Genomic DNA, 19,189 nt, shown 5'->3' with positions numbered 1-19,189 from the left:
CGCAACCCAGCCACGACAACAATAGTAAGTACACATTCATATTAGCACACACCCTCAGGCATTCCTTCAATTTACAATTCATTACTTACACTTTATTTTATCTTTCACAGATAACTGTAACACCAGCACACAGGTATAGATGAGGAAGGAGCCTCCACCATAAACTAATATTAAACAACTCATGAATGATCAGGACCACATCATCTGCTTTTAACTTAAAGAACAAGACTCCACTTACAGCAGAGCTGCACATATCCACATAAACCGAATCTTGTTAACAACGGAAGTGTTTTATTATATGTACACATGAAGACATCTTTTAGCAAATAATAGGACATTTTAAGAGACCCACATCATTACCCACGATCACAAGCACCAATTGATGCACAACTATGGATAAAAACTCAAACACGGGAGTCAAATGAAGATATACGCAAGACACGCATATTCAAACCTATGAAGTGTTTTTACACATGTTATTTTAATATATTTTAATGTGTTCAGTGTATTTTAATGTGTTCATTGTATTTGTATATACAACTTAGATTTAAGCATTAGAATAGGTTGCATAGACAAATTCCAAGTTTTAAAGAAGACAGTTTTATACCCACGTACCCTAAATGATAACTCATATTCAGTTTACATTTAGCATGCCCAATTTGGACACATTCAGATATGTTGTTTCCTCACAGCATCTCCCTTTAGACAGAATAATGTCAATTATTGCCTAACGTATATGTAAGGGTACAAAACTATGTTCAGCTGATGATGACCAGATAAGGTCGAAACCGGTACTGTAAGATTAAAAAAAAATTTTTTTTTTACAATAAACAGTATTGATAACGTGGAAATCCTTTCTTATCTGTATATGTGTAATCTGTCAATATGGAAATGAAACTCATAAATCACAATAGTTCAGAAGTTATTTGTAGGGGGAGTGAAAGTTATTGCAAATGCTAATGCTGTTCACAAGTAATTATGAATGTAATTCACAGACTTAAAATTCAGTACCAGACTGTAGTTTCTATAACTTCAGATTCAGCACGTTACATAGGCAAGTGCATAAACGCAGTTAGGATTTTAGTTTCAGAAGGGTTAGTACACATGCAGTGCTGGGCTCATAAACTGAATTTGGTGGGCAGTGGAACTTAGTGCTTTGAACCAATGTGTTGTACAGACAAAACACATCTTCCTTAATACACTGAAGCATGTATACATGTAATTCTGGAAACAGAAATAAGAAGACGAACCCACTAAAGCTAAACTCTTCCCTATTCCCGTGATCACGGGTGGAACTCTTAGTTTAAAAGTTTTGAGTAGATTGGAGAATATCTTTGTGATCAGTCAGTAATGCTGATAGTGAGAGGGCATTCTCAACATATTGTAATGTAATGTCTGACAGGAGAACAGCTCTGACTCCCAGTAATATGGAACTCATGGTATCTCTCTCTTTTTCAGACTGATGTGTATATACTTAGGCTAGGCCCTACTTGTTAAAGTGACAGCTGATACAATTTTTTCAAATTTCCATGCTTTGATATAATGTGTAATACTGTATGTGTCCTAAGCAGAAGCATAACTCATGTACAGTATATATACAGTAGAAGTTCGTTATAGCGAGTAGGACATAACGAGAAATCCGTTATAGCGATGACATTTTTCTGTCCCTTCAAAATTACTATATTAAACTGAGTATCGTCCTACGGTTACAGCGAGAACCATATCACTGGTGCATCCGTTATTACGAGCGATTAAGCACGCGCAATTTTTTCCGTTACCGATATTTATGCACCCCAGCGATGATATTGCATGCGATCGATTACCTTCGGCATCGTTTCCTCGCTATGTGCACTAGCGATTTCTCTCGTCGACATTCGAAGGCGATGTCGGAGTCGATTAGTAATATCCGTCGACAGTTGTTCCGTAAAGAAAATTCGAAATGAAAGAGAACATATTTTCGTAATAAATGCGTAAATAACGTGTCCGATAACAGTTGTTAACTCGTTACAATTAAGGCTGACTAAACGACCGCTTAATTTTGAGGCTAAATACTGCAATTAAGTAAGAATGGGATACTCCTTGAGATATGGCAGAGTGCTTAATTGATTTCAGAGGTTAGTTTATATTTTGTCGCGTCTGGTTAAATTACGGAAAGGCTATTATGAAAATTTATAGCGGGAAAGGTATAATTTCTTTACTGGCGCTTGAAGTGTGTTTTCATCATACGTATTGTACGGTTAAGTTAGGATATGTGATGCTGTTTGAATAAAAAAACTGAAACGTTTGCAACAAAATGCTATCGATCATCTTCGATAAGGTATAGTTTTCTCACTTTGTGCATTTGCAAGCTCTCTCGTTGACATTCAAAGGCGATGTTGGAGTTTATTAATAATACCCACTGACTGCTGTTCTCTAAAGAAAATTCGAAATGAAAGAGGAAAACACGTTTTCGTAATAAATGCATAAATAACGTGGCCGATAGCAGTTGTTAACTCGTTAAAAATAAAGACTGAAGTAAACGATATCTTAATTTTAATGTTATATACGGAAATTAAGTAAGAATGTGATACACCTCAAGATATGGCAGAGTACATCGCTGATTTCAGAGGATATTTCATATCTTCTCGCGTCTAGTTACGGCTATTTACACGTAATTTATCTACATGCGTTTCAAATATGTTTTCATGATAGGCTACATATATGGTTAGGTTAGGTGACGCTGTTTGAAGAAGAAAGCTGAGGTGTTTGCCACAGAAATCTCTGGAGTGATACCGTATTTCTCCGAATCCAAGACTTTTTTTCCCTCAGAATCACATGCGAAAACTCAAGGGTTGTTGCATTCGCGGCCTAACAGTAAGTTAATGGATACCACTGGCAACTACCGCGGTAACCACGCTGCTTCTTTTCACACGCGCACAGAACTCATTGACAAACGCCTGAAAAGCCATACATCCAATTTTTGATCTGATTTTTGATATGCTCTATTGGTGGAAAAATATCTAATTCCCTTCATGGGAATTTAGTATTACTCTTTACTACACATCGCTAGCCGCGACAACCGGTTGTACAGAGCCTGTGTGTTTCTCAAATCTGCAGAATGGCATCAAAGCATGCGGCCCTTCAAATTCTTAGAAAAGCCATGGCTACTCAGTGGCGGAGTCATAACGCGTCTATTGTACTTGACGCTTAGTAAAATTAAGGTTTATAGACAGCAGGAATTGTAAAGATACGTGGAAAAGGTATTGTCGGCAAATTTTCAACGGGTTCTAGTCGATATTATGATGCCAATTATAAGTTAATGTTTATTAAATACACGGATATGTAGAATAATTGTGCAGCCGCAAGAAAATACAGCATAGGCCTAACTAAAGCCAATATTTGGCGTTAGCGTGAAGACAAAGAGCTAAAAAAATGCGTACTGTACAAAAAATGCATTCAGTGGTCCGCAACAAGGACGCTTTAAAGAAGTCGAAGATGAAATAGTGAGGTATGTGCACGAAAAACGCAAGGGCAGAATGACCATACCGTGGCACAATAAACTCGTTCGTTGACTTTCAACGTTCGCGATTAGGCCAATACATCGCTAGTCGCTGAATTTGGCCGAACCCAGCAAGCGAGACGTGCATGTAGCGGCAGCCGGTTATATCTGACGCTGCGTAAAAGTAACAGTTTTATAGACAGCAAGAATAATTTCCTGATGGATCGTTGTATTGTAGAGACGCATGGAATAGGTATTGCCGGAAAATTTTCAACGAGTTCTCTTCAGTATTATGATGCCAATGTTGAGTTAATGGTCCTTAAACCCACGGAAATAAATAATTGTGCAGCTGCCAAAAATAAAGAAATACGGTGTGACGAAAGTCAATGTTCAGCGTCTAAAAATAGTCTAAAAATGCGTAGGCCTACTGTAAGACAAGGCATTCATATGATTTTACAAACTTCCTTTTGAGCCTGATTTCAATTTTTTAAAAGAAAATGTGGGGTTCATCTTGGATTCGGAGATATACGGTACTATATATTTTTCAGAATGAAATAAAACATACACTTTCACATACTATCGGATTACGAAAAATAACAAACAAGTAAGCCGTAGTGTGGATATCATCTACGGAAACGCAAGTTTTGAACAAACTGATTGCCGTTTCCTACCGATTTTAAAGTGCATGAAGGGTTTTCCGACTTTTATACAAAAATCGGATATAACGACAATCCGTTATAGCGAGTAAATTTTTCGCTGTTATGAATTCTCGCTATAACGGACTTCTACTGTACTTATGCAAAAATACAATGTTGTTATACTGCAAATGTGTTATCAACTAAGTTCTTGGTTTATCTGTTATTGCTGAAAATTGGAAATAAAATTTAGCAAAATTATTGACAAAATAAAATAAAAATAGCTAAAAATACACCAAAATAGCTGTTAAAAATGATGAAATTAGGCAAAAAATTTCAATACAAACAGGTGCCTCTAGGAATGAGTTAGCTGGAAAATTTATGATGTCCAATAACCGACCAACTATATTGGTATTATAAATTTACTCAGCCAGGACAAATATTTCTGGTTCCCTATGGGAATCAACACCTGTATCATCTGATAGCCAGGCAGGCATCAATTTTTGAAAATGAGAAAGTATCTCATAGTGCACTGGCACTGCCAGTGGCTCCAAGTAGACTACGCAGTAGTCTCCACGGTATGCACTAGCCATGCACCTTGGTAGGTGTGCCATTTACCAACTGATGCCCAACTTAGCACACTGGGGCAAAACGCTGGCAACCAGGAATGAGTTAACTGGAAAATTTATAATGTCCAATAACGGACCAACTATATTGGTAATAATAATAATAATAATAATAACAATAATAATAATAATGTTATTTGTTTTACGTCCCACTAACTACTTTTTAACGGTCCTCGGAGACGCCGAGGTGCCGGAATTAAGTCCCGCAACTATACTGGTACAATAAACTTGTTTAGTTCTATTATGTTAACAAAGTGACAAGCAGCCCTTAGGGCAATTTACACACCTCTGCATATTCAATAACCAAGAAATCTCTAAGATATTGTGCTGCTCTTTTCTGTCATGTTTGAACTCAGGGACTTAGCATATTTAGCTAATCACTTCCCATGACATAAGTTGCACACGTATGAGATACCACAAAATTCTTTCTAAATATGCAACATATATATATCAAAACAATTTTAATATATGCATTTTATTCTAAACCATAATGCTTACCAAAGGAATAATACAATATTCTTAATATCTATAATGAAACTTACACTGTATCTTATAATGAAGTAAATTTCCAATCTTCATTCATGTAATAATATTCTGCTTACCTCTGGTGTGAGATGATCATAGCTTGATGGAAAGAAATTGTATGCTTTCCATATTCCAGGAGCTTTTAATCCAAGGATGAAGATCAGCAGGCAAGCAATATAACATAGAACAAAGAGACCCATCTCTACCTTGTCTGCGAGCCTATGAATAATCAGAAGCATTGTAAGAATATTAGTGACGAATTAAACATACATACTCATTATAAATTGCTACATTTTTGATGCTCAGTCAGAAAGCCACTGTAAATGAACTAAAACCCTCGATAAACATCTCTTTCCAACAAGACGGCCGACATTGAACTAATTACATTCTTACATGGGAATGCCCAAGCTAAAATAGCTAAATCAGGGGAAAAATTGGTGTAAAGTACAAAACTGTGCTCGTACTAACATCCATCAAAGTTATGTAACTCCATATCTGTTTACTTGCGATGTTTGAATGACAACAAATTCAAGGACGAAGAAATTACATCGCTGAAGAAATACTTCTACGAAACTAATAATTTTGGCATGCAGATCAGCACAAGAAAGAAAGACATCTGGAAATCAGGTATTATTTGGAAAACAGTTACAAGACATTAACTTAAAAATAATTATACAGTGGGCTAAAAAAAACATCATACCAATATGATGTTTTCAAAGAATGCAAATTTATTGAACACAAAATTAAGTTATATATCTCTTCTTCTTCTTTTATGACCACATAGGATCACTTTAGTCAGTCCGTCGTTCAGGTCTCTTTGAAGGGATTGTTCGGGCTTTGCGGTCCTCCCAGTACTTCTCCAGACTCTCCGATCTTCGTGCCCTTTCCTCAGTTGAAAATATTCATGTTGTTGGTTTGTTTCGTGTAAGGGTAAAGCGGAGGTTTGTATTCTTGGGTTTTGTATTCAATTTTATCTTATTTGTGGTGTCTTCTGTTCTAACGCCTATTTCCTTCAGATCCTCTCTTACTTCTCTGATCCATTTACATCCTGTTGTGGTATTTTTTGAGACAAGATTGTGTTGTACTAGTTGTTTCAGAAGTCTCGAATCCTGCATCCTCGTGATATGTCCAAAGAATCCCAGTCCCCTCTTACGCATAGTATCTGTAATAGGTTCTAGTTCTTTGTAAACGACTTTGTTAGGTATTATCCGCCACTGTCCATCTTTCTGGTATTTTTTTTGATGCAGGTTCTTCCAATCCACGTTTCAATTTTCTGAAGTCTGTCAGTCTTTGATTGTTTATTCAGGTGAAGAAGTGTTTCTGCTGCATATGTAGCTTCTGGTTTTATAACTGTGTTGTAGTGTTTTATTTTTGCATTTATTGATAGACATTTCTTTTTGTAGATATCTCATGTTCATTTTTGTGCTTTAGCTAATCTATTTGTTCTTGTTTGGATTGAGATTTTTTCATTTGGGTTATGTGTTATTACTTCTCCAAGATATTTAAATTGTGTTACTATTTTGATTTTATTACCATTTATGGTAACTTCTTTTAGCTGTGTTGGTTTTTGGGCCATAATTTCTGTTTTTTCAAATGATATTTTGAGGCCAATTTTATTTGCAATGTTTTGAAGTTCTGATATCTGGGTTTTTATCATAATATCATAATAATTTTTTTCATTCCTCCAAGTGTCTCACGCCTTAGTGGGGATGCAAGTGAGAACTGTGTTGCACGAGTGGACTTTGTCCTATTTTTTACAGCTGGATGCCCTTCCTAAAGTTTTGACCCTTGCTTGGAAATCAATTGCAACTTTTATATTAATAAAACAGGAAATTAGAAACAATGACCAGGATGCCTTGGAATCTCAAGGGTACAGACTTTATAAAGGTATACCCGGTAAGAGAGTGATGAAGAATGTCCCACAATTTGGAACAGGATTTTTGGTCAGCCTTAAAATAATAAACTCAGTTCAGGAATTCAGATCACAGTCTCCACGACTCTCAATGCTCACCTTAAACGCATCTAATAAAATGCCCATACTTCCACTAATGATAAAAACAACTCCTCAAAAGACCAGGAGGAAACAGGAGAATTTTGGGACCTATTGGACCAGACCATAGATAACATCCCCAAACACCATATAAAATTATTAATAGGCGACTTCAATGCTCAACTAGACAGAGAAAGAAAATACCGTGACATCATCGGAAAATGGCCAGCACACAAGAAAACAAATAAAAATGGACAGAGACTAGTTGACCTGTGTAGAAACCATAATTTAATCTCAAAATCTACATGTTTTAAGAGGAAACCTCAAAAACTCAAAACATGAAAAACCCTGACTACACTAAAGGAGAATGGCAACTGTATCACGTCTGCATGGACAAATACCACCACAAAGAGATCTATAACGTCAAAGTCCTCCGAGAAATAGACACAGGTTCAGATCACTACATAGTTAAAATTAAAATTAAACTCACTCCCCAGAGGAGACAACAAAAGCAAGCCCTTAAAACTAAAAGAAAAATAGATCCTACCCAGCTAATCAACAACAAAAATTTCCAGAAAGCAACTGAAAAAATAAAAATCATAGATAAACTTGAAGACTTAGTACACAACCTTAAACAAATTGCAGAAGACCTGGCTCCAATTAAACCACATAAAAAACACCAATGGTGGAACAATGAATGTGATGAAACAGTGGAGAAAAGACATCACGCATGGCTGTTACATCAGTCCCAAAAAACAGAAATATCCTATCAAAAGCTAGTAAAACAATGAAAAGAAACTACCCCAAGTCTTAAGAAGAGTAAAAAGACAACATCATAAGGACACCCTGCAGTTAATTGAAGAACAATTCAATAAAACTCAATCAAGGAACTACTACAAAACCTTCAGAAAGCAGCTCCAAAAATATGAACCCCCGACCCTACTGAAGAAGATGGAGATGGTAAGCTGGCCCATAACAATAAAGACAATGCAGAAATTCTGGCTAAACATATCAACAAGCTTTTAAATTGTGAGGAACCTACAGAACTCCTTCATTTGGACACCAACACCCCGATAAAAACATCACCAGAGAACATCAATCCCCCCACAATAAAGGAAGTCTACCAAGCTCTGAATAAATTAAAAAACTACAAAGCGCCAGGAGAAGATCAGACCTTTGCGGAAATCTGGAAATATGCAGGAACATCAGCAAAAGTTGCCCTCCATCAACAACTTGTCTCTATCTGGATTAAAGAAGAACTACCAGAACACTGGACAATAGCCCTCGTTCATCCACTGCACAAAAAAGGAGACAAAACCGACACTAATAACTACAGGGGAATCTCGCTCCTAGACATAACATACAAAATATTTTCAATAATCATCCTTAACAGGATAAGTTTACAACTTGAGAAAGAACTAGGAGAATATCAAGGAGGTTTCAGACCCTGGAGGAGCTGTCCTGATCAGATCATGAGTCTTAAGTTGATAATGGACTATAACAGGAGAAGAAACAGAGATATGGTGATAACATTTGTAGATTTAAAGAAAGCTTAATTTGCATCCATAGAGAATCTCTGTTTAAAATTTTAAGACACCTTGGACTACACCCCAAATTAATAAACATGATAAAATTGACTCTCACCAACACCAAATCAAAAGTGAAGTTTAGGGGTGAAACATCAGATACATTTGAAATTAAAACTGGACTACGGCAGGGAGATGGGCTCTCACCACTATTATTTAACTGTGCTCTAGAAATGGTAATGAGGGAATGGTTTAGGAAATGTCCCCCCAAAACAAAGATTGGCCGAAAAATCAAAGCAAATTGCCTGGGTTTTGCTGATGATTTAGCATTACTAGCAGTGGACATAAAAGAAGCAAAAACCCAGATATCAGAACTTCAAAACATTGCAAATAAAATTAGCCTCAAAATATCATTTGAAAAAACAGAAATTATGCCACAAAAACCAACACAGCTAAATGAAGTTACCATAAATGGTAATAAAATCAAAATAGTAACACAATTTAAATATCTTGGAGAAGTAATAACACATAACCTAAATGAAAAAGTCTCAATCCAAATAAGAACAAATAGATTAGCTAAAGCACAAAAATTAACATGGGATATCTACAAAAAGAAATGTCTATCAATAAATACAAAAATAAAACACTACAACACAGTTATAAAACCAGAAGCTACATATGCAGCAGAAACACTCTTTTACCTGAATAAACAATCAAAGACTGACAGACTTCAGAAAATTGAAAGGAGGATTGGAAGAACCTGCATCAACAAAAAATACCAGAAAGATGGACAGTGGCAGTTAATACCTAACAAAGTCGTGTACAAAGAGCTAGAACCCATTACAGATACTATGCGTAAGAGGAGACTGGGATTCTTTGGACATATGAGAATGCAGGATTCGAGACTTCTGAAACAACTAGTACAACACAATCTCATCTCAAAAAATACCACAACAGGATGTAAATGGATCAGAGAAGTAAGAGAGGATCTGAAGGAAATAGGCCTTACAACAGAAGACACCACAAATAAGTTAAAATTGAATACAAAACTCAAGAATACAAACCTCCGCTTTACCCTTACACAAAACAAACCAACAACACGCACATTTTCAACTGAGGAAAGGGCACGAAGATCGGAGCGTCTGAAGAAGTACTGGGAGGACCACAAAGCCCGAACAATCCCTTCAAAGAGACCTGAACGACGGACTGACTAAAGTGATCCTATGTGGTCATAAAAGAAGAAGAAGAAGAAGAAGAAAAAATTTTTTTTCTCATTAACAATGAAATAATTTAACAAAAAATAATTAAGGTGTCAGAGTTCACCAACATGGATTCCTTGCCGTGGTGGGGAGGCTTGTGTGTCCCATTTAAGCAGGTAGCCAAACTATAGGTGCAACCATATTGGATGGGTATCTTTCCAGAGACCAGACTAACACATGGTTCAGCAAAAGAGGGGTAGCAGCCTTTTGGAACTTGCAAGGGTGGCAGTCTGGATGACTGACTGATATGGCCTTGTAATAATATTTAACATCACTTAGCTATGTTGATACTGTTGATACACAGATCAAAGCAACGGGAAACTACAGCTGTAACTAACTCCTGTGGACCTGCAGTTCTCTTTCTGTATGAATGGATAATGTACTAATGATGGTTTGATCCCGGGTAAAATATTCCACAAGTAAAATAGTCCCCCATTCAGATCTCCGGGTGGGGACTACATGAAAGAGAGTAATTATCAGGAAGATGAATACAGGCATTCTGCAAATCGCAGGGTAGGATGTTAGAAGTTTCAATCGTTGTGGTAAGTAAGAGAATCTGAAAAGGTAAAAGGATAGACCAAAGTAAGGTGTAGTTCATATAAGTGAAGTACACTGGCAGGAAGAGCAGGGCTTTTGATCAGGTGACTACAGAATTACCAACACAAAATCATGATGATGATGATGATGATGATTGTTGTTTGGGTCATCGGCCCCTAATGGTATGAGGTGCAAGGAAATGCAAATTAAAACTTTGAAATGTATGCAATGACTAGAATCTAAAACAAATGGTGATGAGAAAATAATTGTGAAACAAAAACTGTCAGTGGATCCAATTCACAATATCTTAATTGCTGGAATGATGCTTATCATCTAAAGGAGTCCAAAATCCTGGTCACCAGCCCCTTACAATGGTACTAATCACTAGTAAAACAGAACCATGGTGTTCCTCCTACAGTGGCACTAATCACAGGTAACATAGGCTCATGGTGTTTCTCGCATGGTGGTACTAATCACAGGTAACGTAAACCCATGGTATGTCACACACAATAGCATTACACACAGGTAGCACAAACCTATGGCGTTTCGCACATAAGGGCACACAGACCCATGCTGCTCCTCACGTAGGTGTACTAATCACGGGCGCGCCGGTATTCCCGTGGTGTTCCTCACTTGGTGGAACTAATCACAGCTCATGTATACTCATGGGGTCCCTGACATAGTGGTACTAATCACAGGCAATGCGGACCCACGGTGCATCACACATTATGGTAATGCCCAAAGGCAATACAATCCCATGGTGTTCCTCACGTAACAGTACTACTCTCTGGCAACACAGACCAATGGTTTTCCTCAAATAGTGGTACTAATCACAGGCGTCAGCCAAAGCCGTGTTGCTTCTCATATAGTAGTACTAACCGCAGGCAACATAGACCCATGGTGTTGCACATAAAGTGGAACTGCTCATAGGTAACACAGACCATACTGAACACAGTGGAACGAACCAGTGGGATACACATGACAACCTCTTAAAACAAGCAACACTCAGACCCATAATATTCCACACAGAATGGTACTGCTCCTATGTAACGTAGACCCTCGCAAGGTGGTACTAGTTGCAAGTAACGTCGACACATCATGTTCCGCACGTAATGGTACTATCACAAGTAATCTCATGGTTCTAATGTCATCATCCCTTAGTCGCCTTAGTCCCTTACGACAGGCAGGGGATACTGTGGGTGTAGTCTATACCTGCGTCCCCTGCCCAAAGGGGGTAGAGAGAGAGAGAGAAGGGGGGGGGGGGAGGAAAAGGAAAGGATCTGATACTTTGAAAAATGAAGTACAAGACAAAGAAAGACAAGGGCCATAAAGGGCGTGAAAATTAAAGACTCCCTAGGCCTTGAATGCTCTAATACTGTCGGGGTCGGAAAAGAACAAGAGTTTACCAAGGAAGGTTGGACAGGATAGATGAAAGTGAGGAGCCTGGCACAAGTAAGTGGAAGCAATGCCAGGACTCAGCTAAGGGCTCCATGGTCGCCAACCCATGGTCCCAAGCTGGGACCCCTAAGAGCCCCTTTTAGTCGCCTCTTATGACAGGCAGGGGATACCATGGGCCAACACAAAGACAAATATGGGAAATACAGGAGGCGGTTTAATAATGAATAAGAAAATATGGCAGCAGATATGATACTACGACCAGCATAGTGAATAGATTATTGTTGTTAAGACAGACACCAAGCCAATGCCTACCACAATAGTGCAGGTCTACATGCCTGCTAATTCAGTGGATGATGAAATCGAAAGAATATATGAAAAGATAGAAGATTTGGTACAATATGTACAAGGAAACAGGAATCTAAATACAATAGGAGACTGGAATGCAGTGGTAGGCCAAGGAAGCGAAGGTAATGCAGTAGGAGAATTCAGACTGGGACAGAGGAATGAAAGAGGAAGTCGGCTTGTTAATTTCTGCACTGATCACAATTTAGTCCTTGCTACTACTTGGTACAAACACCGCAAACTACGGCTGCGTACGTGGACAAGACCTGGAGACACTGGAAGGACTTCATTATGTTTAGGCAGAGATCCAGAAACCAGGTGCTGGATTGCAAGATCTTCCCATGAGGAGACGTGGACCCTGACCATGAAATGCCATGTGAATTATCATGGAAATCTTTGGAGAAAAGAAATCTAGGTGTATGAATATTAAGAGTTCAGATGGAAGACCACTTCTAGGGAAAGAAGACAAGGTGGAAAGATGGCAGGAACATATCCAACAATTGCATCAAGGAAAAGAAGCAGATGTAAGGTTCTTGAACAAGGGGAGTCTGTTGATGGTGATGGGATGGGAGACCCAATTCTAAGGTCCAAATATGACAGAGTTTTTAGAGAGACCAACATAGAAACAAGGCATATAGAAGTGATGACATACCCTCAAAACTACCGACTGCCTTAGGAGAAACCAGCACAGCGAGGTTATTCTGTTCAGTGTGTAAGATGTACGATACAATAGACGTGCCATCTAATTTTAGACAGAACGTTATTACATGTTATAAACTTCATATTGGTCTGTGGTGGAATTTAGTATGTAAAAAACTCAACGAACAAATTAAAAAATTCCACCTTTCCACCAATTTAATAATCTTTGATTATTCTTAAACTAGCTGAAGTACCCGTGCTTCGCTACGGGATTCTCAGAAAGACTGACTTTGTGGCTTTCCTAACTGAAGTCAACATAGGTCATTACAGAAACGTCAGTAGGAAAGTAGCGATTAAAAGCAATGTTATCATATAAAATACTCAATCAAATGAAAAACCACACTTTTCTCACTTTTAACAAATAGTACTACGGTGCCGATCCAACAGTCCAAAGTTCCAGAACTGGAATGGCCAGGCCGCAGACATCCGTGAACACTCATCTGCCATTATTCCATTAAATATGCACACTGCTCATTCCAATCAGTGCCTCAGAGTGGGGACTGAATAGCTGAAATGCTATGATGAACCAGTGTGTTATGTACCAGTAGTATCAGAAAATTTATGAACCAGAGGAATGTCATGCTAAAGAAGAAAGTTATCTAACTCCCCAGCTACTTCCCACCAATATTCAGGCAGACTGTTACACTCGGTACAACCAGGCGAATTGGCCGTGTGGTTAAGGGCACGCAGCTGTGAGCTTGCATCCCAGAGATAGTGGATTCGAACCCCAATGTTGGCAGCCCTGAAGATGGTATTCCGTGTTTCCCATTTTCACACCAGGAAGATGCTGGGGCTGTACCCAAATTAAGGCCAAGGCCACTTCTTTCACACTCCTAGCCCTTTCCTGTCCCATCGTCACCATAAGACCTATCAGTGTCGGTGCGATGTAAGGCAAATTAAAAAATATATATATATACTCGGTCCGCAGCAGTAATCCTGTCTATCAGAGATGAGTGGCAACAGAAAGCACAAAGCACATCACAAAAACAATGGTCAATGTAATGTTATTGTTGATAAATTTTATGAGCTTTCCCTATTGTAGTCCTTGACATTTAGTTTTCTTTCGACTCTGTGATATTAGGGCATCTTATAAAATTATTTACAGCATACACTGTAGTTCCTTATTCTCTGACTTTACATACCGATTTTCATTAAATCCTGTTTACCCATTTTCTCATGACTCAGCGCTGATATGGACTTAGTAACAAAAATCCAAATTCATTAATATCTCTGTGATCATAGCCGGTACAGTAACAATGTATAAGACATAAATGATCGGAAATTTAATACGTATTATTTATACGTAGTATTTATCGATACGAGCACTAAGAACATAATTATTTGGGAATTAAATTTTAGGCTCTCCCCTAAACTATCATTTCATGCAGAGTGAATAAAATTATTTATGGCCTAAATTATAGCGACTTATTCTTTGACTCTGCATACCGATTTTCATTAATAATAATGTCATTTGCTTTACGTCCCACTAACTACTTTTTAAGGTCTTCGGAGACGCCGAGGTGCCGGAATTTAGTCCCACAGGAGTTCTTTTACGTGCCAGTAAATCTACCGACACGGGGCTGTCGTATTTGAGCACCTTCAATTACCACCGGACTGAGCCAGGATCGAACCTGCCAAGGATTTTCATTAAGATAGGACCACTAATAACATAAATATTTGGGAATTCCATTTTAGGCCTTCCCCTAAATTTTTTTCTCAGCGAGAATACAATTATTTATAGCCTAGATTGTAGCGACTTATTTTCCAACTTCACCTACCGATTTTCGTTAAGATACAACCATTAATAACATAAATATTTGAGAATTAAATTTTAGGCCTTCCCTTAAACTACCATTTCACTCAGTGTGAATCAAATTATTTATAGCCTAGATTATATAGAAGTTAAGATGGCGTCAGCGAAGGGTGTAAGTGAAGATAGCTCCCAGTTCTCTTGCGAAATAATCAGGAATAAGTGTGGTGTAAACAAGAAGCGAGCGAAGAATGGTATCCAGTGTGAAAAGTGTTTAATTTGGTATCATTTTGAGTGAATATGTAGTGCTGGTTTTGCTAAAAATGAAGATACTTGGACCTGTGTGAGCTGTAGCGAGTGCAATTTGAATAGCGGTAACAAATCTAGGACTACAACAGTCAACGAATCGCTAGCGTCTCATTCCTTGGAGGATGAAGGTAATGATAATGTACATGTAATTCTCGCTTTACTGCAACAGGATTTACAAGCATTAAAAGCGGAGAATGAGATTTGAAAGGAGAAGGTACGTTTACTGGAATCAAAAGTACCAGTACCAGTAAACACTCAGAACACAGGTGGCTCCGTGAATTCTAGCGCGTGGTGTTAAGTTGCTTCAGATTCTAGGAGGAAAAGTGTACAGGTAAATAACGACAATTTTGTAAGTGATACCAAAAATAGATTTTCATCCCTGAGGGAAGGAAGAGATACACAAGGACTTATCCGTATGGGAAGCAGTCAGACGTATAGTGCAAACTCCGTTACGAGAAGTGGCAAAGTTAGACCTAAAATCCCACACAGTACACCGGCGAAAGTGTCAAACATTCTTATATTTGGTGATGGCCAGGCGAGGGGAATTGCGAAGAAAATGAACAATGAAGATATTGCAGCATTGGCCGTCATCTATCCTAGGGCTCCAATCAAGAAGGTATTGGAAAACACGAAGCAGGCAGCAAGAAATCTCGGAAGTCGTGATGCAGTAGTGATCGGTGGGACGAATGACGTAGCTCACAACGACGCTAAGAATGTCATTTCTGATCTTAAATGTACACTAGGTAAGCTGACTCACACTAACATCTTTGTAGTGAACGTGCCCCACAGGCATGATTTGATTAGAGACTTGTGTGTGAACATTGAAGTGGACCAAGTTAATACAGATATGGTTAGAATTTGTGAACATTTCCATAATACCCAGGTAATTGAATGCAGCAGTTTCGCGAGACACTGTTACACAAAGCATGGCTTTCATCTAAACAATTTAGGTAAACAAAAGATATCAAACATTGTTCTAGATTTTATTAATCTTAAGATATGTACTGTAAAAAAGGCAACTCCCTTGAGTTATAATACTGACCAGGAAAACTAGTACAAAGAGCCAGCTGTACCTCAAGCTGGCTCAGTCAACTAGAAAATGAAACTATGAAACTCAGGAATGTAAGGAATTTCAAGTTACCCAAGTGCAACAGTCAAGTTTTAGGGAGGAATGGGGTCTGAGATTGCTCTTGGTAAACTGTCAAAGTGTAGTAAATAAACAATTAAAATTCAGTACATTGATGGAATCTTATGAGACTGATGTGGTGATAGGAATGGAATCGTGGTTGAGAGAAGGGGTGGGTAATAGAGAAGTATTTCCAGAAGGGAATACAGAGACCGAGGAGATAAAATGGGAGGGGGGGGTGTGTGTGTTTATTCTCGTAAAGGAAATTTGTTGTTCACATGAACGGTTTACCGATGAAAGGGATGAAATATTAGAGGGTAAAATTAGTTTGTGATAATATGAAGAAGGTGGGAATTATAGGAACATATAGGCCTGGAAGAGAGGAAAGAGACATGGAAATATTTGAGAAAATAATAGATTATACTCATAAAAACAATAATAATGATATGGTAATAATCGGGGGAGATCTAAACTTGCCTGAAGTTGAATGGAATGAAGCTGCAAGTGAAGCCCATGAACAGAAACTGGCAAATAAGTTAATCTGGGAGGGAGGATTTACACAAGTAGTACAAGAACTGACTCGTCTCAATAACTTGCTAGATGTATTTTTGGTTAAACCATGGGAAATTGTTGATAAAACTGAGGGAATTGAAGGAATAGGTGACATTAAGGCTGTAATAATGGATGTAGGACTGGTACCAAAAAGGCTTAATAAGAGGGTCACACAAGACAAGAAATTATACAGAAAAACTAAAGTTGATGATTTTGGGACTTACCTTAAATCACAATTCAGTTGTTGGATACGTGAAGGGAGTAATGTGGATACACTTAAAGGAATCATTTGGGAAGGAGAGGAGAGATTTGTACCTGTTAAGAAGGCTAAAATGACCTCAGACCCTGTTTATTATACAAAAGAAATAAGAAAATTAAAAAGAAAATGTAGAATAGTAAACAGGAAAATCAAAGAGGGTAGGGAGAGTAGAGAAACTAGAAAACAGCTAATGAGGGAACTGAATAGAGTGAAAAAGGAAGCAAAAGAGACTTATATGAATGGCATACTTCAAGAGGGTAATGACCACAAATGGAAATGGAAAAAGCTGTATTCATATATCAGGAATCAAAAAGGAAAAGGAATCCAAATTCCTACAATGGTGGGAGAAGGGGGTGAACACTACTTAACAAATACTGAGAAAGCAAACCTATTCAGTATGGAATTCAGAGTTTCAGTAGAAGATTGTCAGGAGTTGGAAACCAAAACAGAAGACAGAGAGGGAGAGGCACATAGGGAAACAAGAAGCTTCTCATTCACAAATGAAGATATTTTCAGAGAAATCCCGCTGCTTCAGCAAGGAAAAGCAGCAGGAAATGATCAAATTACTGGGGAGGTATTAAAGACAATGGGGTGGTACATAGTGCCTTCTTTAAAATTTCTCTTCGACTATGTCATAAATAATAGTGTAATACCAAAGGAACGGAAGGAATCTATAATAATACCAATTTACTGAATTGCTCTTCAGGAAAATCGCCAGAAAAAATGAAAATTTCTTACAATCAAGCATTTCAATGAAGGGTAGATCTAATGCACAGAAGCGATATTTTAACTGTGCTAGAATAATATAATGTACTGGGCGAGTTGGTCGTGCGGTTAGGGGCGCGCAGCTGTGAGCTTGCATCCGGGAGATAGTGGGTTCGAACCCCACTGTCGGCAGCCCTGAAGATCGTTTTCCGTATTTTCACATTTACACACTAGGCAAATGCTGGGGCTGTATCTTAATTAAGGCCACGGCCAATTCCGTCCCACTCCCAGGCCTTCTTAGAAGTAAACTTTATGGAAAATATTTTGATATAGTACGACTTAAATCCGAATTGAGGGCAGTGTTCACTTCTGAACACGTCTAAGATAAGACTGTGGCTCAAATCCAGAAATTCCTATTGATCAGTGATGTCCACAGCAGATTTCCTGAGCTTTATAAGTTGTGCACATTGATTACAACTATTCCCGCTACATCATCATCTGCAGAACGCTCTTTCTCTGCCCTAAAGCGAATAAAATCTTTCGTCCGCAATTCTCAAAGTCGTCTCTCTGCATTAGGAATGATATGTATAGAAAAGGTTCTTCTTGTTGAGATGAAAACACGTGAGGACTTCTAAAGTGACGTCACCAAGGAATTCTGCAAAAAGAATTGCAGGGTCGATTTCACCTACATGTAATTAGGGTGAGTAGAAATGAAATTTACTTAATACATTGTGTTACTGCAAGGGTATTAGTTGCATGCCTCGTTGGAGATTCCAGGATACACCACTGCTCTCAGGGTATTTAATTCCTCTTTTTACAATCACTTTAACTTTACCCGGATCATCTACAAAATTAGTTTCATCGTAGTTTACAATGTTTTCTGGAGAAATTCCATCCAGTGATGTTTCTAAGTTGTCGAAGTATTCATCAATTTCTACTGATCCTACGGAGGCTCTAGCACGTTTGATATTTTCCGCAAAGCAAAACGATAAATCTCAATGTCTTTCTAGAAAACTTTTTAGCCAGTCTGCACCAGGCATTATCTTTGAAGATGGAAATTGTTTTCCCTCTCTGTCTAGATAATTCTTCACCACAATTCAGATGTCTCCAGGTGTTAACGGATATCCCCATACAGCACATGTTCTAAGTCCATGAATGACGTTGGCTTCTTCCTGAAAACAAACACCAGAGATGATAGGTAAATAAAAATCTCGGTTAGCAATACCTCGGGGGCATAAAGAAAGCAGATACATATAAGCGTCAAAGCAAACCTCAGTTGAAAGAATGCATGGACGTCCTATTTTTCCCGCGTGCTTCTTGTTCAGCTTGACTTGCAAGGTCGATCGCGGAACAGCATTTTTTCCAAGGCTTGATGAATCATTACTGTGCCTTTCCTTGTCTCTTCTAATGCATTTTATTTAGGTAAACAGGACTGTAATTACAATACTTGTGGCCGCCTAAAACTTTCTTGTA

The 19,189-nt window shown here is 38.2% G+C and overlaps 1 protein-coding gene across 1 annotated transcript in view; it reads right to left on the bottom strand.

The window, feature by feature from the left end:
• Positions 1 to 19,189, bottom strand: part of Hmt-1 (ABC transporter ATP-binding protein/permease Hmt-1) — a 239,560-nt gene that overhangs the window by 178,004 nt on the left and 42,367 nt on the right. The window contains exon 4 of the mRNA XM_067140389.2: positions 5,342 to 5,483. Within this exon, the coding sequence (XP_066996490.2) occupies positions 5,342 to 5,483 (142 nt within the window). The remainder of the gene's footprint in view (positions 1 to 5,341; positions 5,484 to 19,189) is intronic.

The sequence above is a fragment of the Anabrus simplex genome, chromosome 2 (genome assembly GCF_040414725.1).
Source record: "Anabrus simplex isolate iqAnaSimp1 chromosome 2, ASM4041472v1, whole genome shotgun sequence".
Classification (NCBI taxonomy): domain Eukaryota; kingdom Metazoa; phylum Arthropoda; class Insecta; order Orthoptera; family Tettigoniidae; genus Anabrus; species Anabrus simplex.
This window is presented reverse-complemented; position numbering and strand designations above follow the sequence as displayed.